Source organism: Fusarium musae, chromosome 6 (genome assembly GCF_019915245.1).
Source record: "Fusarium musae strain F31 chromosome 6, whole genome shotgun sequence".
Taxonomy (NCBI): domain Eukaryota; kingdom Fungi; phylum Ascomycota; class Sordariomycetes; order Hypocreales; family Nectriaceae; genus Fusarium; species Fusarium musae.
In genome coordinates this window covers 859,010-875,942 of record NC_058392.1, presented here as the reverse complement: position 1 = coordinate 875,942, position 16,933 = coordinate 859,010, and the positions used below count along the sequence as shown (strand labels likewise).

Below are 16,933 nucleotides of genomic sequence, written 5' to 3'. Positions count from 1 at the left end.
AAATCAGCCCAGAGCCAATCCGTAAGTACTGTCTCACATATTGTGTAACCCACAAGGGTCACTGCTTCCAAAGCATGACTTTCCGGCCAGCCATATAGGATTCAAACGCCCGTAGACATACACAAGTGTAAACCCGCAGTCAATTTACAGTGGCGAGTTTTGGTTATACAAGAACATTTCAGTGCAAGAAAGAAATAATTTCTCACCCAGGTAGCTACCAACCAGACAAACAAAAGTCTTGTCCAAACACCAGGTTTAGAACTACCAAGAACGAAGCCCCAAGGTATGGCCTCGCAATTCACCACCCCCCTCGGGAAACATTAGCATCAAGCTATTGCCAACACATATTTCACCAAGGGCTGTTGGTACTACGGTCAAAGCATCATTAGGTACTTATATACCTTAGCCTGCCTAGGTAGGGAAGGGAAAAACCCCCAAGGTTTTAATCCTAAGTAATAAAAAGATTTAGGTAATTTAGGATAAATTTACGACATCTTTACTAAGATTAGGGTATCTTTTATTAAGATTATTTTGGATATCCTAGATTTAGGTCTCGGTTTCCTGACCCCGAGGATAACGCCTAACTCTCCTATGCCTTACAAAACCGTTTCGGTACCGGTAGCAGAGAGGAGTGAGACAGTGTATCCCCATCATGCAATGACCTCTTACGCTTGCCAGGCCTCGCAGACTTGCCAGATTCTCCGTGTCCGGTTCCTGGCTGTGCCGGCGGACTGGGAGGCACGCTAAGCGATGCAATTACCGCCGCCTTAGGTTGCAATAGCTGCAAGCTCTCATCGTGTGTCATGGGCTGGGCGAGCGTCGTGGATACCGTTTGTGCCCGGTCCGTGAGGATAGGTGGTGCAGAGCCTCTCGCTGTTGTTCCGGGCGAAAGCGACGGCACTGCTGAACCCAAGCTGGCATCGGTCGACCAGTGTTGTAATAGGTCGTGAGCCGTTGGACGCCCATCGGTTTTGACGCTGACCATAGATACGAAAGAAAAGCCATGTCGGTTCAGGCTCGTCTGGAGGTACTCGTACCACTGCTCCCCTTTCGCTTGTTCCTCGAAGTCTTCATGTTTCTCTAAACACTTCACCACTGTCACACCGAGCGCCCATATGTCAATTTTGGGCGTGTGCTGTCTGTTCTCCCTAACTTCAGGCGCCATATACGGTCTCGATCCAATAAAAGTCTTTGATGTATCGACAGCTTTGGCGATCCCAAAGTCTGTCAAAAAGAAGTTGTCGTCGTGGTACAGGATGTTTTGCGGCTTGATGTCTCGATGTATGATTGGCGGATCACGAGAATGAATGAAGTCCAGTGCCTGAAACATCTGATATAGCATTTGGCAGACTATGGCTTGTAATTCCTCTAGTCCCTGTTCTCTGGGCTCTCGCAGTAGATCGAGGAGGCTGCCTTTATAGATAGGCATGAATATTTCGAAATAGGGGCTGAATTCCGAATTCTGGGTGTGCGTGTATGGCACGATATGAGGCTGACTTGATTAGCGTGAGGCAAGCATGGAGATTTGGAATAGAGAGCTTACATGCGTCAGATTACGGAGCATTTCTACCTCCCGTTTCAGTCTTATCCGATAATCTTTCCCGGTAGCAATCTTCCATTCAGCCGCCATTTTCCCCACGTTGATGATTTTGCAAGCGTAGTGCGTACCAGTATACATATCGACAACCTTGTACACTTCAGCTTGACCGCCACTTCCAAGCAGTTTGAGCTTTCTGAATCGTATCAACTTGTCATTTTCCTGCTTGGGCAAGGCTCGGAAATAGGTACTCCGGAGTTCAAGAGCTAGCGATCCGTCGGGTTGCAGATCGAGCGTACGGCGTGCCTGCAAAGTCCTTTCGAGTGCCTCATCATTGTTGGTGTTTCTAGCGAACGCCAACTTCTCCTCTATCAGTTGTGTTGGCCCTGGGATCAATAGAAACTCGGCGTCACGGATCTTGAATAACCATTCGATGCGATCTTGGTATAAGTCAGGCCCGAGAAGCACGACACATTGCCGAGGGGCCTTCGTTATTTCGAAAGAGCCTGACTTCTTCTCTATCTCTATAGATCGAGTTTCATCTTTTTCGATGATCCTTCCGATCTCAGCGAGTTGCGTATCACCAGCTTTCGATATGTCGTGAAGCAGAAGCTCTCCACTTTCCTTATTAAACTCGAAATAGCACTGATCGGTTCTTGGAAAGTACTTATCCAGGATGACATCGTTATGGTCTCGTCTACCGAAACTGACGAGATACGGTGGGCTCTTGGACTCTTGGTCCAATCCAATTCGCAGGCATAGCTTCTTTGGGTCTCTAGGGTCCTGGCATCTTCGGTTGCTATTTTCAGGATGTCGAACGATGTCCAAAGCAAATTCGTTCGCCGGGGCGAGATAGAAGACCGCCTGGTCGGTGTGCATCTTCGAAATGCTTGATGAGAAGATGAAATTAGAATGAGAAGCTCAAGCGGTTGAGATCTACATAGAGGAATATGGCGCCTGCCATTGAATAATCACTTTCCTAGGCAGGCAAACATCCTTTGTTCCACATTCTTCACTATCCTAATTGAACTTACCACCTATCAATAAACCTTCTTTGTTCCATATCCTTCACCACTTCGTCCTTTGCGGCAAGAAAAGTCAGACCCAAATAAGGGTGCCAAAAATAAGCTCAGCAAAGATATCCTAAACTTAGTAAAGATATCCTAAATTTATTCCAAGTTACCTTAGCCTGTTTGTCGGCTGGGATGAGTATGCACCACAATAGGATCTACACCGCCTCCCTCGCCAGCAACTGTCATGGTGAATTGGAGTCTTATTACGCTGCCTGAAGTTATCTAGGGTTACCAACCTTCGCAATTTGACCTGACCCAATTTCCTTGTCATACGCCAGCAACTGTGGTAAAGTTGGGAGGTTAAAAGAGGCCTCAGCCCCCAGGGCACAAAAGCAAAGAACACCAATAAACAATCGCTCTCACTGTTACCTAATGACTTCCTGTTGGCTGAAAAGCTAGATATCCTGATGGCTCACTTCCAGAGGCGTATGAATGACTCGCCAGCAACATCCTTTGTTCCATCCTTTGTTCCACCCTTTGTTATCTCCCTCAGGTTACCGACCATTGATATCCCCTTTCCCATCCGTTGCCATCTTCCTTGACTCGTCTATTAATATTCTTCATCCTCCCCTTCACCATCCCCTCAACCTAACCCCAGCAACATACTTTCCTTTTACTATTCTCTAAATCTTACGAGTCGTTTTGGCGTCTATTATCATTTCGATGGATCCGCAAAAAATTACCAAGCGCCGACTCAACAATATGTCAACACTTTCTCCATCTGTTGAGGCCGCCTCTGACGATGTGTATCCTCCATCTAGCATCAACAACCTCAACGACATTGTCCACCCGGCTGACAATCTGCAAAACGAGGAGAGAGATATGTACTCTGCATCAGTACTAGGTAGAGAGATGTTGGTGCCACGAACTTACGATCCTGATACATACGATTTTGATGCACGGATGCCGTGGACGCCCGAGCCAGAACCCTATGACTCTGAAACCTATTCTGCTTGGGGTAGAAAGCACTTCGGCGAAGAGTGGTACCAATTGCGGAACGTTATGCTCGAAGAAAGGAATCCCCATGATAAGGACGAACCAGTGTACATAGCGCGCCAGCAAGCTCTGAGGGTGATAGAGCATCAGGCTGAAGGGCGGCCTTTCAGACCATACTCTCAGGGAGACAATCTTGTAGGCGACCTCGGAGACGAAGGCTGGAAGCGTTTGTGGGCTCGAATGTCCAACAACCAGCTAGGTCTTCCACGTAGTCCTTCCCCACCCCCAGCACCTCCGACACCTCCCAGCGACAGACCAGAGTTGCGCAAATTTCTTATCCCGGCAGACCCATGGGAGCGAATAGAGTTCCTGCGAGCGCATTGGGACTTAACTGAGGAGAATTATCACTTCCAAAGGTTCTTCCTAAGGGAGGAAATCATAGACAGAGCTAGGTGGCGACGTGAAGACGAGCCGGGTAACAGGCAAGCCCGCGAGAAACGCGAGCTAATGGAAAGCTTTGAAGGATGTGATGCTGATCGGTGGCGGCTTGAAAAAGACAACATCCGGGACCATATCAACCTTCCCAAGAAGGGCTGGACGCAGGAAGAGATCATTGCTGTGTATGAAGCGGACGTGGCCTTTCTTGAATGGTCACGGAATAATCCCGCGCCAAGAGGGTTTGGTTACTTCAACAAGCATGTAACCCCGGAAGAAGTAGCCGCTTCGGCCAGCTATTCGAAGCATGACGCTTGGAATTGCTTCTACGGATCGCAGCCTCCCGAACGGCCACAGGGTCGATACGATTTTTATTCATGGAATTTTGGCGTATGGGATCTCTGGCGTAAAGGTACCTACGGTCGCATCTCCCGCCGGCGACGGCGAGAGGCCCTGCTGTCTGATGCTAAGGGCGATGCTGCATCATGTGCAGAAGAGTTGGACAGCATTGAGGGCGAAGAACAGAGAGACCGTGAGGCTCTAGAAAGGGCCATTAGAAGATCAATAGAATTGGCAGATAGAACTGACCGTCAACTGTCACCTGAAGATCAGGCGGAAAGGTATCATAGGTCCCACATGTTGGAAATAACTTGTTTCGGCCACAACTACCTCGGTCACAAGTACGGTGTTGACCTAAGAGACAAAGTGTCAAAATTACGGCAGCCGCGAGCAACAGGCGGGACAGGTGATGCCCCAGGAACTCACATGCGGGAAGCAGTGGCGCAGTCGACAGCAACAACACCTCAACCAGCGAGAGGCACTCTAGAGGGTAAGGAAATACAGCGGACGGCTTTTGGTGCAAGCCCTTCCGCTGTTTTCCCTCATCCCGAGGGCACTCTTCACAAAACTTGCGGCTGTCGGATCACTAAGGACACATCGACGCAAGCGGAAGCCTCGCCACGAACAGAACCCCAACGCCACAATAGGCAGCGCAAGATGTATATGAAGAAGCGGGCAAGCCGCAGGCTCGCGAAGCTGGAGCCAGAGTACGGGATGCTAGAGGATGCTAGAAGGAGGCGAAACACGGCTCGCGATAAGCAAGGTAGTGGGTGAGGACGCGTTGATTTGGTAGGTAGGCACTTTATGCATTTTATCGAGCTTGGTCTCGAGCTTAGTGGCCGCGATTGTTTGTACGGAAAGTTAACTTATATGGAAATCACCAACGTGTTTTGAGTACTTCTCTGTTCCTCCATCAAAAGGTGATAGCATGACAATGCTCAGGTCCTATGAACTCTAATTGCCAAGCATCACACATCGGACACCAGGTCCTGTTGGACGTGCCAGTATAGGCTGTGGGACAAATTGGCGTTGACGCAGCTCAAGCGGTCTCACGCCAACACGTCCAACTTCAACATGCTGACAACTCTGGGCCGAAGTCATGGTTTCTTGTCTTTCGTGTGCCTGCTTTTCATTTATTCAACCAGTCCGGTCACAAACCCAGGCTCCTTTCGTGACTTCTAGTCCTCGCACCCCGAAGTAACCGTAATGCCTTCCGGAGTGCTGTACTTTAGAAACTTCTAGGGCACATAAAAGTGGATGGCGGCGCGGAGGCCATAGCCACCAGAAAAGCAGGTTGAAAGAGCCTCCTAGCGGCACCGAAATCATTAGCCATTTCCCGCTTCGTAGTGTTGGACATGGAGCGATCGCTTTTCGGAATTGCTGAGATGTCGTCAGATATCCTCTGGTAGTCTGTTACACTGAGCGCACTGGCAGTTCGAGTGTAGACATTGCGGTAAAGTAGAGAGACTCGGGTAGGAACGAGTATGTAGGAAGTCAAGCGGCTGGTTACCGATGACTCTAGAGCGAGGTGGTGTTGGAAATGCAAGTGAACACGGCGTTACCAGACTAGATGGCTGATTTGTCACGTGAGCGTGCCTCCAAAATGCTTACCTTCCGTACATCGTTGGCTACAGATATCTGGCAGTTCCACCTCTTCACCTACTGTGGAAGCCTAGACCAAAACTGATATTGGGGAGGTCAAGAAGGTTGATCAGGTACCAAGCAGTGATTGCTCAATGTAATCGAGTTTCAGTGATCTTCTGGAGATCTTGAGTTTCAATGCCCAACGCCTTTTAGTTAAAATTCAAAAGGTATGATTGGTTCGGAGATTGCGTTGCTCGTGTGGGTCGAGCCAGGGCTTGTGTCTTGGTTTCTCGACGTCATCGTACAGGAGAATCTCCCTGCGACTCGAGGTCCTTGGTTGCACGACAGCTTCAGTCAAGGATGGGCCTCAAGGAGACCACTCAAGCTGACACGGCCCTGTAGCAAGTTTGTTATTTCCCAAAAAGAGATTCGGTAAGAATATGTCATTTCGATGGACAAGTTGCACAGACCTCGATTCTGCAGTTACCCATTGGAAATTCCATCTGCCGGGCCAAGAACCCAAATGCAACGCAGCAGAGCCCGAGCGGCGAGCTTTGGGCTACCATGAAATTTGAATGATAAAAGAAAACAGAACACGGCTTGTGCCGTTTGGTCTCGGTAAAGACGAGAATGAGAACGAAGCCCGCCCTTTGAGGCTCTCCCCTCCATCGTTTAGGTCCCCTTCAGGGGAAGACCCTGCAGGCTTGAGAAACTTTGTTCCCGGTGGGCGTCTTTTCTCTCTTTTGTTAACGTCAAGATGGAGAAGGGTAGGTTAACCTGATAAAGATGCCATTTTTAGAAGTGCACACTCGGATCGGCCCATGTTGGATGATCATTCCCTTGGTAGTAAAACACCAAGACTTGACATACATGCACTGTTTCTGTTTCCTTGTCGTATATGGGAATTCACATATGGTTCTACAGATTTGGTCAGTTATCGAGAATTATCTGACTGTTAACAATTTTCCCACAGCCTCAACTAATCCCGGTCCCTGCATTTCATGTGCCATAATCCGGCTTTTGGCTATGCCGGCCCACTTGGTTTGTGCTTGGGCGTCGAGACCACTATCGAAGCGAGTTGGCGTCAAGTTACGGATACAGTGGGTGGTGGTTCTTTGTGTGAGCTTATGTTTGTGTTCATTTACGCACGTAACGTTTCTCTCCCGATCTCGTGCATTGGTTCTTCGGGGGTTTCAAGGGCCCTTGATTTGTTTGTCTGATGTAAATCATGTGCTGTCCGGTCTCACTGTTTAACTCGATATCATCACCAGTCGTCATCAGCTGGACAGTGTAGAGCTCCAGGGCTCTCCCCTCATGCAATTGTACCGCTCAGCCCCCTGTAATTGTCGCTAAGACAGAGTCACAAGCCACTGAGAGTAGAGGGATCCACTTGGACAGTTCCGCCCTGGAATGTCTCGACAAGCGGGGTCTTGGATCAGTCTGTCAACGTCATCGGCCTCTTCTCACCCTCCATCATCCATCCTCTCCATCTTGGTCCATCCAATCCAGTTGAATGCTCCGACCACTAATCCTTGGTCTTCTTCCCTCCCTCTCGACTCATCAAGTATCCCGCCCACCCTCCACCCTCCAATACATCGTCTCTTCTTTCCCTTTCTCTCCTCCATCCTTCTCCCATCAACGTTTTTGCACCTTTAACCTGCACTTGATACCCTTTCGCTAGAAGGCGCTCAGCTATACCACTAACACCAGAGGACTAGCCTCTATACGTTCGGGTCTGCCTAAGCAGCCGCAATCACGCAACACCACGCTACACACAGCTATAATGGCCGAACGCTGGGACCGCGATCGCTTTGAGCGAATGCGCGGCGAACAAAACAGAGATCGCTTCGATGACGATCGCTCTTATACACGCAGCACACGAGGCCGCGACCACTCAGATGAGCGATATGACCGTCGACCTGGCCGCGGTTACTACGAAGAAGAAGACATCCGTGACCGTCGCTACTACGGCGATGATCGCTACCAGCCTCAGCGAGAAAGAGAGCGAGATATGCCACCTCCCTGGGCTCGCCGCACAGATGTTCTAGAGAGAGAACGAGAGCGAGACTTTCCTCGCCGTGAATCTCCACCTCGCCGACCAGGTTTCCTCCGTCGACAGTCATCGCTTGACACCTTTGACCGCCGACCACGTATCTTCCAGGATCGCGAGGAGTACCCGCCTCCTGCTCGCCGTGAGGATATCCGTCCTCGAGATCACCGAGATCCTCGAGATGACTACCGTGCTCCTCCTTACACACCTATTCCTCTTCCCAAGAGCCGAGGACTGCCTCCACCTCGTAGATACGGCGATGAGTACTATGACGACATCAAGATTGCCGAGCCCGACTATTATGGCGACGATGATTACCGATCCATGCCTGAGCGTGTTCGTGAGCGAGAATACATTCGATCTCGCAACCGTCGTGGACGCAGCCGAGAATCTCGGTCAACTCGAACTCGCTCTGTTCGAAGCAGCTCGTATTCTTCATCCTCAAGCCGCTCCTCTAGCAGCAGCGGTGGCACTACAGTGAAGAGCGAGTATCCTAAGAAGGGCAAGACTCGCATTCCTGCTAAGCTTGTTTCTAAGCGAGCTCTTATTGATCTCGGTTATCCATTCTTCGAAGAGGTTCGTAACTAATCTGATAGTGAATGATTGTCTCTAACAAGATTTAGGGCAACACAATCATTGTGCAAAAGGCTCTCGGCCAAGATAACATCGACGAGCTTCTCAAGGTCAGCGAGGATTACAAGAAGGGTAAGTTGGCAGTCTGAAAAATTGATACGCTACTAACACTACGCAGTCGAAGCTGAAATTGCCGCCTCTCGAGAACCAAAGGCGCCTACTGCTGCTTTGCCTGCGCCTCCGCCCAAGGAGAAGGTCAGAGAGCCAACTCCGGAGCCACCGCCAGCCAAGACTCCCCCTCCTCCCGCTCCCCCAGTTCAAGGTCCTCCAGCCCAAGCACCTCCTGCTGCTGTTCCAGTCGCAACTCCAGCTCCTCCTCCACCCGCTCAGATGATGCCTCCCCCTCAACAAACTCCAATGCCACCACCGCCGGTCCAAATGATACCTCCCCCCCATGGCTCAGCCTGGACCACCTCCTGTTTTCTACCAGCCTGGCCCTCCGCCTCCCCCGCAACCAGGACCCTTCGAATATGCTGAGGAGACTGTCATCCGAGACGTTTCGCCATCTCGATTCACCACAACCACCACTTCCTCCAGCTGGGACTCTTACCACCATCATCATCACCCCGCCGAGGAGCTCGTCGTCCGATCTCGCTCTCGATCCCGAAGTGGTCGTGAGATCCGAAAGGAGATCAAGGCTCTGGAACGTGAGCTGGCTCACCGACCTCGAGGCCGTTCCACCAGCGGCGAGATTGTCCGCGCAGAGCGCTTGCCCGATGGACAGCTTGTTATCCGAGAGGAGAGATTGGAGAAGGTGGTTGAACACCGCAAACCTCCTCGTATTGAGAAGGACAAGAAAGGTAGGATGTCCATTAGCGTACCTAAGTACCGTTAAAGGTGCGCCTTTTATGTTATTCGCGTCTTTTGAGAACGTGTGGCTGACTCGGCTGCACAGGACCACCTCCTAAGCTCATGCGGGCCATGTTTGCTACTCTGACTTAAACGACATGTCATCGATTCCCAAGGCGGATGATTGAACGAAAAGGATACGGCCTTGATGGCTTATGAGGGCAACCGTATTTTCACAGGATATATCGCAAGACTGGGAATACATATGAAATGAGGTGTATACTCTGGGATATTATGTTTCAAGGATCTAGACAAGTTTGGGATTGGAGTATTTATTGGAAAACCTACAACATTAACGAATTATGACATTTATTTTAATTCTATCCTCCATTCGGATAATCTTCTTAAGATTGCTTTCCACCGTAGAATGTTGCGTCTGTGAAGTGATTCGCAGACTCTCCTTCGTCTTGGTCACAAGACCCAAAGTCTCGTGAGCATCGGAGGCAGTAAACGGGTTTAGTATGGCAACTGGATAAGGTGATCTAGATTAGCACAAGGGCTATTGCATGATCTGCAGAGCCAGCAAGGAACGGTTGAGCCGCAGTTTAGAATGCCAAGTACAAGATCTACCATAGAAGGTCACGAAAGTTTGAGAGGCATCGCATTAATTTTGACTCATTAAACTAAGGTAGAATTCAATAGCGAAAGACAGTTTCCATTGTATCTCAACACCAACCAGGTCCTCACCACCGTGCATCAGGGTATCGTGTGTATCCATCACCAAGCAAACCTCCCAAGACCGTTTCATCATCAAAGTATTTACTGAGTCTTCTTGTTCGCAACAGCTCGTCCCTGGGCAGTGTACCTCACGTACGCGAAAGCACCGAGGGCACCGATAGCGAGGATAGCAGCGTTGCCTATATCATCGTCAGCAGGCAAAAATGATAGGAATATGGAGGAGAAATCTCACTGGCTACAAACTTGCCCACGCCACCGGTGACCTCGACAAGGCCGGAGACGACATCGCCGATGAGGTTGAAGAAGCCCTGGACGAAGCCGAGGATAGCGGTGAGAATGGAGTGGATGACGGAGTAGACGGTGTTGAAGATTGAGGCGAGAAGCTCGTAGATGGAGCTGAGGAGATCGCTGATAGCACTTGTAATGGCCATTTTGTCTGTTGTTATTGTGTAGATACCAAGGTAAGTGAGTGTTGTGTTTCGTGGAGAAAAAGCTCTGTAAGGAGGAGAGCTCTTGGCTGCCTTTTTAATATCTTATCTTGTCAACTTTCTTGTTCCTGGAATTAAGAACAAGTCGTGACGTCGTCATGCTCTCAATTTCGCGATGAGCATGTGACGTCACCCAACCACGCGACGAGGTTTGTGAAACATTGCGTCTTGATGAGGTAAGAAGTGTTTTGCATCAAGTCAGCCTTGTAGGGAAAACAGGGTAATGTGAGCTAATGGCCGTTGAGGACATGTCTATTTGACGGGCGGTTGATATGCTTGGCTCTTTCTGAGTGGATGCTTTCTTCGGGAATGGGGGAGACGTCAGAGAGTGCTTATTTTGGGAGATGGTCGATCTGGGCTTGGGGGGTTGTAGGTTTGAATGGGGAGGGTTAGGTTTTGGGGTATAGATTGAGAATGCTATAGATTGAGGGACTGGGTTGTCTTCTACCAGAAGTAAGGTTTATCTTCTTAGTACTCCGTGCTGGAGTTCATCTGATATGGTGCTCCGTGATCAATTAAACTTAAACCTCCGATGATCGATGCCGCATTTGTGGGACCCTTCCGAACCCGTGTGGATCGAGACGCAAATGGGACGAGAGACGGCCTCGGTGCCAACACAGGATTCATTATTACTCCTCTCGGGAGGAACAAAAGAGCTCCATATGAAACCCATCACGCAATATTGACTGATAACGACTATGTAACTACAATGAGGCCCTTGCTGACTAGTCACATCACCTCATCTCGCTCCTCACAGACCAGTGTTTGAGATTCCTCCCAAGCTGCAGACCAAGTCTCATCTTGTCTTATACCAAGCTTCCCGGCGATTGCCACAATCAACATCTAACATTCTAACTGCCGATTTACCGGGTCCGTGTGGGTATTCATCCCATTCCACCTAGCTGAGCATGGGTTAGCAGATCCATAAGGTTTTATCGATGTAACCAAAATGATCCTGCAGGATCTGAAATGCCACTTTCATTTTAGATATATACCCACGAAGTGACTCAAATTCTGCAGGTGAGCTGATACATCAAGGGTTTGACGTGACAGCTGCCGACATGGCTTGGCTGTGAGCTCGGTACCGAGCCCGAGCCCGAAGCTGTTCAATTGACTATTGCCTTCTTTTAATAGTTGGCCTTCCCACGTGGATTCAAAGGACTGACTTGAAACCGCGCCGTGCGCATCTTCTATCGGAATATCTGGAGACGTTTGTCGGTTCGGAAGGATGTCGGAGACACGGTATCAAGAAGGCCTCGAGGTCTACTCGGACAGCGCAGCTCATGCACCAGAGGTCAGCCCTCATGGTGTTTATAGCCAAGGCTCGAAGGATCCAATATCGGGTTATGTTCAGGTCGTCGAGGCGCGAAAGGGTCCCTTTGGCCTGAGCATATTAAGCCTATGTGCCCTCGTTGCTATCGTTACTGCAGTGGTAGTTGGAGCTGGTGTTGGAGGAGGTCTTGGATCAGCTCTGGGCAACTGCAAAAAGTACGAGATCCAGACTTCCATACTGGCAAATGTACAAATGCTAACAATCGCAGTTCACAAGTATTTGAAGTCCCAGCTGCATCCGCGATACAAACCTTCGCCTGTCCAACCTTCACAACCACCGCAAGCGACACCACCAAAACCACCGAGTCAAAGTTCTACGAGCCCAAACCAGCAGACCAAGTAACAAACCTCACACTCCCCGACGCATGCTCCCAACCAAACGGCAAAGATGACTACACCACCAACAACGGCTACGTATTCACATTCACATGCGGGTTCGACTACCCCGGGAACGATATAGTGCCTATACTGGCCTACACAGCATTCGACTGTATGCACGCATGCGCGATGTACACCGAGGTCCACGGCGGGAATGAAAACGCGACGCAGTGTGATAGCATCGTGTTTAATAGAGAGATGGCGAAGAATTATGAGGTCAAGGGGGGGAATTGTTGGTTGAAGACTGGGACGAGGGATCTTTTTCCTGCGGCGGATTTGATGCCGACGTTTTTGTATGCGAAGAGGAATTCGTGAGGTTGATGTGATAGGAGAGTGTGATTATAGATGACTAATTGATCACAGTACTTGAATGCTCGTCTTTTTTCTTCTTTTTGGGTCTTGTCTTTGTGATTGAGGCTGCGGGTTGGACTCGTGAGAGTGTCAGCGTGGCTGAGCTGGAGAGGAAGAGTTGGACGGTCTTGGCAGTGAGGCCATCGCAGCGATGAGGTTGGGCTGAAATGGGACTGGGAAAAGAGTTAACACATGAGGCTCTAGTATCTCTTGGATCATAATCGAAGAAATATGGCCAGAAGATGTTTAAAGTAAATGCCATTTGCCATCAATTGACGTCAAAATCGTGAGCTTGGTGTTTCAACCAATCCACCCTCAAACCTCAAACAATACGAGCATCTACTAATCAATCACAGTGCTGACACATTCGGATAAAGTGCTTAGAAAAGACAACAGTTGCTCAGCCCCCGAAGCATCGCTCGTTTACACTCTCCAAACCACGGGCCAAGACAAGCTGCTGTAAGGCATTTCGCACGGTCATTACCCGTTTGAGACGGCACTGAAATGCCGATTCACGATTCAATCCGCTATTGCGGCTGGGCCAGTGACCGAGTCGTACGTAACACTCCTGCGCCAGCATCACATCGCATCGTATCCTCTGGGCGGTTACGAATATTGTGGACCACCCGAAACTACTGTGAAAGTTCTATAATTGGTGTTTTTAGAGTTTAGTTTCTCAACGTCGGCGGTTAACCATCACTGTCCAGCAGCTCAATGATACAGAACTCACTGTATAATTTAATTAAGAATTAAAAGAATTTGCAAAAATACGCCTGATCACAGCGTGAGGCACACCGTGAGAGCCTGGTTAGAGCCTGGTAAATTACAAAAGATGCAGAGCTCATGTATGCCAAGCCAATAGCGAAGCCTCTAAAACGCCCGGAGAGGCAGTGCCGGGACCCCTGTAGTGCGGATGCTCGCCTATTGGCCTTCGGTGCTTAGATGCAGGGTGCTGATCCAATTGCTTCAGCCCTGAAAACTCTCGACTGTGATGAGGAAGCTAAAGAGGTGATGCAGCTAAATATGAGGGGGATGGCGCTTGATTTTGTGTTTCCGATCTTTATATCTTGGCTCTTTTATTTTTATTTGTTGTGTGGTTTGACACTTGTCCACATTGTCGTCTCCGAGTTTTGGCGGGGATATACGAATCTTTGTGTAACTTATATGCATCCTTGGACTCAACATTCATCGAGACACTCTTAGCTTTTACAACTTCAACATACGACGATGTATGAGCTTGAAAGATACTGGATCGCCCACGGGGCCATGGTCTTTCTTGGAGCATGGATCCCCTCTGTCGTTTTATTCTTCTGCAGTTTCTGCCTCGTCCGTCGCAAGAGGGATCCGGCGAGAACTGCATTCACATATCTCAAGCTGGCACTCTTAGTATTCTCAGGGTACGCACTCACCTTATCTTCCTTGGCCTGGTGATGAATTAGAATAACTGACACATCTTAGCTATACCTTCTTCGAGTTCACCTCATACATCGTCTCAGTCGTGCACACGCGATTATACTACAGTGGAAGAATCGACAGTGAATTCGACTCGCACTACTCAAAGACTCTACAAGTCACCACGCAGGTCCTCGCCACTCTTGCGCTTATTTACGATTTGGTCACCGATATTCTCGTCATGATAATCCTGCTACGTCTCGGCACCGGTATCATCATGGCCCAGACAGGCCAACGCGATCCAAAGGGGAAGATCCTCCGCTTCGGCTCATACATCGCAGCAACTATCCTCTTCGCTCTCGCCTTGACCGCCTTCGGTCTTCGGATTCGATATGTGTATGAATTCTTCTTCAACGATGTTAGCGTTGGTGTGGATAGTTACACCAAGTCTCGACAGATCAGCTTTTCTTTCAGTGTTTTGGTCTTTGTCATTTCTCTGGCGATTGTTGCGCGAGCAATTTTGATCAAGGTTCAATCAAAGGGCGAGAATGCCCTTACTTGGTGCTCAAACATGTTCATCGCTGCATCTGTGGTATGGCTCCTGCGCACAACATTCAACATGGCGTCGACAGCTGCTTGGACAGATCTGAGCAGTGCGTACGGCGACCGTGAGTACAAGTATGCTTACTACATCCTTGACGTCGTCTTCGGAATCTGGCCGCAGTTCGTTGTCCTCTGCTTGGTCTTCTTTATCGGTCGTGCAAAGAACAATGGCATTTGGTCTAAGCAGGAGCAGAACCCCGTGAAGGGCGTTGAGGCTGGAGAGCGTACGGCTTGGGGTTATGGACAGGTCCCTCCCCAGGCACAGAATGCTGCACCTATGCCCGAGCAGCAGCACTACCCGCAGCCGGAACAGCAGCATCTGGCTCACGGGTATGGTCCTCAGCAACCAGTGCCTCAGCAGCAGAACGGCTACTATGCACCACAACAACCTCAGTACGCGGCTTATGATGCTATATCTCCCGTGTCCCAGCCCAGGTCACCACCTCCTCATGAGGAGACGGTGGGCTTGAACCACCAGGCTGACGGTACTCCTCCCCAGGTACCAGCTCAGCCATACCCTGAGAAGCATTAGGGGTGCTGGGACAGATGATGAATCGTTTTATGACAGATAATGGGCGTGAATGAATTTGGACAACTTCTACAGATATGATACCACCCTTCTATACTTTATGATATTTAGTAAATCTCAAGTCTACCGCATCAACAGAATGTCTAAACCTTGCGATGTCATCTAGTCCACGTCTGAGAACTCAGCTGGAGCAACGAACGGGCCATCTTCACCCATAGTACCCGTGACGTATCTGATTCAGTCAGTAAATGAATTCTACATAAACGAATAATGACTAGACTCACTTTGTATGGCTTCCTCGCGCAGCCAATTGTCCCTTGCTATTGGTGAACGTCACCTGCGTAAAAGCAAGTGTCTTGCCAATCTTGTCGAGTGTGGCAGTACCCTTGAGAACATCTCCCGGGCGGCCTCCGGGGCTCAGATATGTCACTGCCAAGTCAGCAGAGTCGTACGTGACGGACAAAGCTATGTACCGTTCAGATCGGTTGACACGCCTGTTGCGAAGCGGCCTGATGAGGCGACGGCGAGAGAACCACCGAGGTCGACGAGACTGGCAAGTGTGCCACCGTGAATTGTCTGGAGACGGTTCTGGATGAGGTCAGTAAGAGTTCATTGTGGTGAGGTGAGAGACGGACGGTGTGCTCTTTTTGGATGTCAAGCTCAAAGTCAACTTTGCCTTCTGTGGCACTGGTGACGCGGAACTACGGCATGTCAATACACATATCACGCTCATGATTTAGGTGTATATACATGTTTCCCTAGAAGACTGAAGACAACAGAGTCAGTATCGGGATCTTATCACAGAATGCCGAGTATCCATCGGTGGCTTGGGGTACATACCGAGGCTCAAGACCCGAGTCTGCCATGAAAGAGCGCACGACCTGGAACGCAACACGAGTTAGCTGCAAAGATTTGAGAAAGACACGAGTGGTATGAGTTGCAATTGGCTGCGCAGTGCATGCACCTTGAGTTGCATTGGGTGTACGCACCGCCTGTGTGAATTTCGTGGGACTGAGCTTGACCTTGCCAGACATTGTGACAGGTGAGATGAAGCAAGCCTTGACAATTCTTTTAATCTGGAGTTATGAGATCTAAATATCCGTTGATACTATCAGGGCTTTGGTGTAGTATGAGATGAGGAAATGTCGAGAAAAGCTCGAGATATGGGAACGGAGTTCGAGATGGATTAGCCGAGTTCCGGGGTAACAATTGAACCCCCGCCAACGGAACGGCCCCACCATCCAAATTGACGTAACCAAGATTCGCGATGGCCTACCCGAACACTACGAGCAGGCATCGGCCTCCTAAATGCGCTGTATCGAATGTGAGAACAGAGGAAGGCTCTGAATTCAAAGGTGTTCTCAAACTTCACACCTGAGGTGGTTGTCATTTTCCCGCCCGCCCGCGCTTCGTTGTGTCTCTGGGATGTTCGACTTCGACCACTTAACTCCCTTCCAATGTCGCCCCATTATGTGTAGCTTGAGGCCATTGAAAGGACCTTGAGATGAGGTTTCAATTTCAGGATGATATGTTACTCTGCGCAACATTAACTAAGGATCAGAAGTTCGGCATCGGACAGCGGTATGATGACCACATTTGATCGTGTAGTGATGATCTCCTCCGAAAAAGAACGCTATGATGATCGCCGTAGCTTGTCTGGGATGATCCCATAAATTATTTACCTCTTTATCGAGGTTATTACTATGCCTACAATTCTCTCAACGAGGTGAATATAGTCAACATTCT

At 49.5% G+C, this 16,933-nt stretch overlaps 7 protein-coding genes across 7 annotated transcripts; 4 read left to right on the top strand and 3 right to left on the bottom strand.

Moving 5' to 3' along the window:
* Positions 1-589: 589 nt before the first annotated feature.
* Positions 590-2,416, bottom strand: J7337_008167 (uncharacterized protein; the record flags this gene model as incomplete). The annotated part of the gene is made up of 2 exons (XM_044825791.1): positions 590-1,492; positions 1,544-2,416. The coding sequence occupies 2 exons, from the start codon at positions 2,414-2,416 to the stop codon at positions 590-592; spliced, it is 1,776 nt and encodes a 591-aa protein (XP_044678708.1).
* Positions 2,417-3,312: 896 nt separating this feature from the next.
* On the top strand, positions 3,313-5,094 carry J7337_008166 (uncharacterized protein; the record flags this gene model as incomplete). The annotated part of the gene is made up of 1 exon (XM_044825790.1): positions 3,313-5,094. The coding sequence occupies one exon, from the start codon at positions 3,313-3,315 to the stop codon at positions 5,092-5,094; it is 1,782 nt and encodes a 593-aa protein (XP_044678707.1).
* A 2,593-nt stretch (positions 5,095-7,687) lies between these two features.
* J7337_008165 (uncharacterized protein) lies at positions 7,688-9,422 on the top strand (the record flags this gene model as incomplete). Its single annotated transcript, XM_044825789.1, has 4 exons — positions 7,688-8,530; positions 8,578-8,659; positions 8,706-8,959; positions 8,991-9,422. 4 exons carry the CDS (start codon positions 7,688-7,690, stop codon positions 9,420-9,422), a joined length of 1,611 nt encoding a protein of 536 aa, XP_044678706.1.
* A 773-nt stretch (positions 9,423-10,195) lies between these two features.
* On the bottom strand, positions 10,196-10,545 carry J7337_008164 (uncharacterized protein; the record flags this gene model as incomplete). The annotated part of the gene is made up of 2 exons (XM_044825788.1): positions 10,196-10,293; positions 10,347-10,545. The coding sequence occupies 2 exons, from the start codon at positions 10,543-10,545 to the stop codon at positions 10,196-10,198; spliced, it is 297 nt and encodes a 98-aa protein (XP_044678705.1).
* Positions 10,546-11,830: 1,285 nt separating this feature from the next.
* On the top strand, positions 11,831-12,277 carry J7337_008163 (uncharacterized protein; the record flags this gene model as incomplete). The annotated part of the gene is made up of 2 exons (XM_044825787.1): positions 11,831-12,059; positions 12,144-12,277. The coding sequence occupies 2 exons, from the start codon at positions 11,831-11,833 to the stop codon at positions 12,275-12,277; spliced, it is 363 nt and encodes a 120-aa protein (XP_044678704.1).
* Positions 12,278-13,890: 1,613 nt separating this feature from the next.
* On the top strand, positions 13,891-15,190 carry J7337_008162 (uncharacterized protein; the record flags this gene model as incomplete). Its single annotated transcript, XM_044825786.1, has 2 exons — positions 13,891-14,060; positions 14,122-15,190. The coding sequence occupies 2 exons, from the start codon at positions 13,891-13,893 to the stop codon at positions 15,188-15,190; spliced, it is 1,239 nt and encodes a 412-aa protein (XP_044678703.1).
* Positions 15,191-15,349: 159 nt separating this feature from the next.
* J7337_008161 (uncharacterized protein) lies at positions 15,350-16,221 on the bottom strand (the record flags this gene model as incomplete). Its single annotated transcript, XM_044825785.1, has 7 exons — positions 15,350-15,419; positions 15,472-15,616; positions 15,661-15,775; positions 15,823-15,888; positions 15,938-15,953; positions 16,028-16,068; positions 16,177-16,221. 7 exons carry the CDS (start codon positions 16,219-16,221, stop codon positions 15,350-15,352), a joined length of 498 nt encoding a protein of 165 aa, XP_044678702.1.
* Positions 16,222-16,933: the final 712 nt, after the last annotated feature.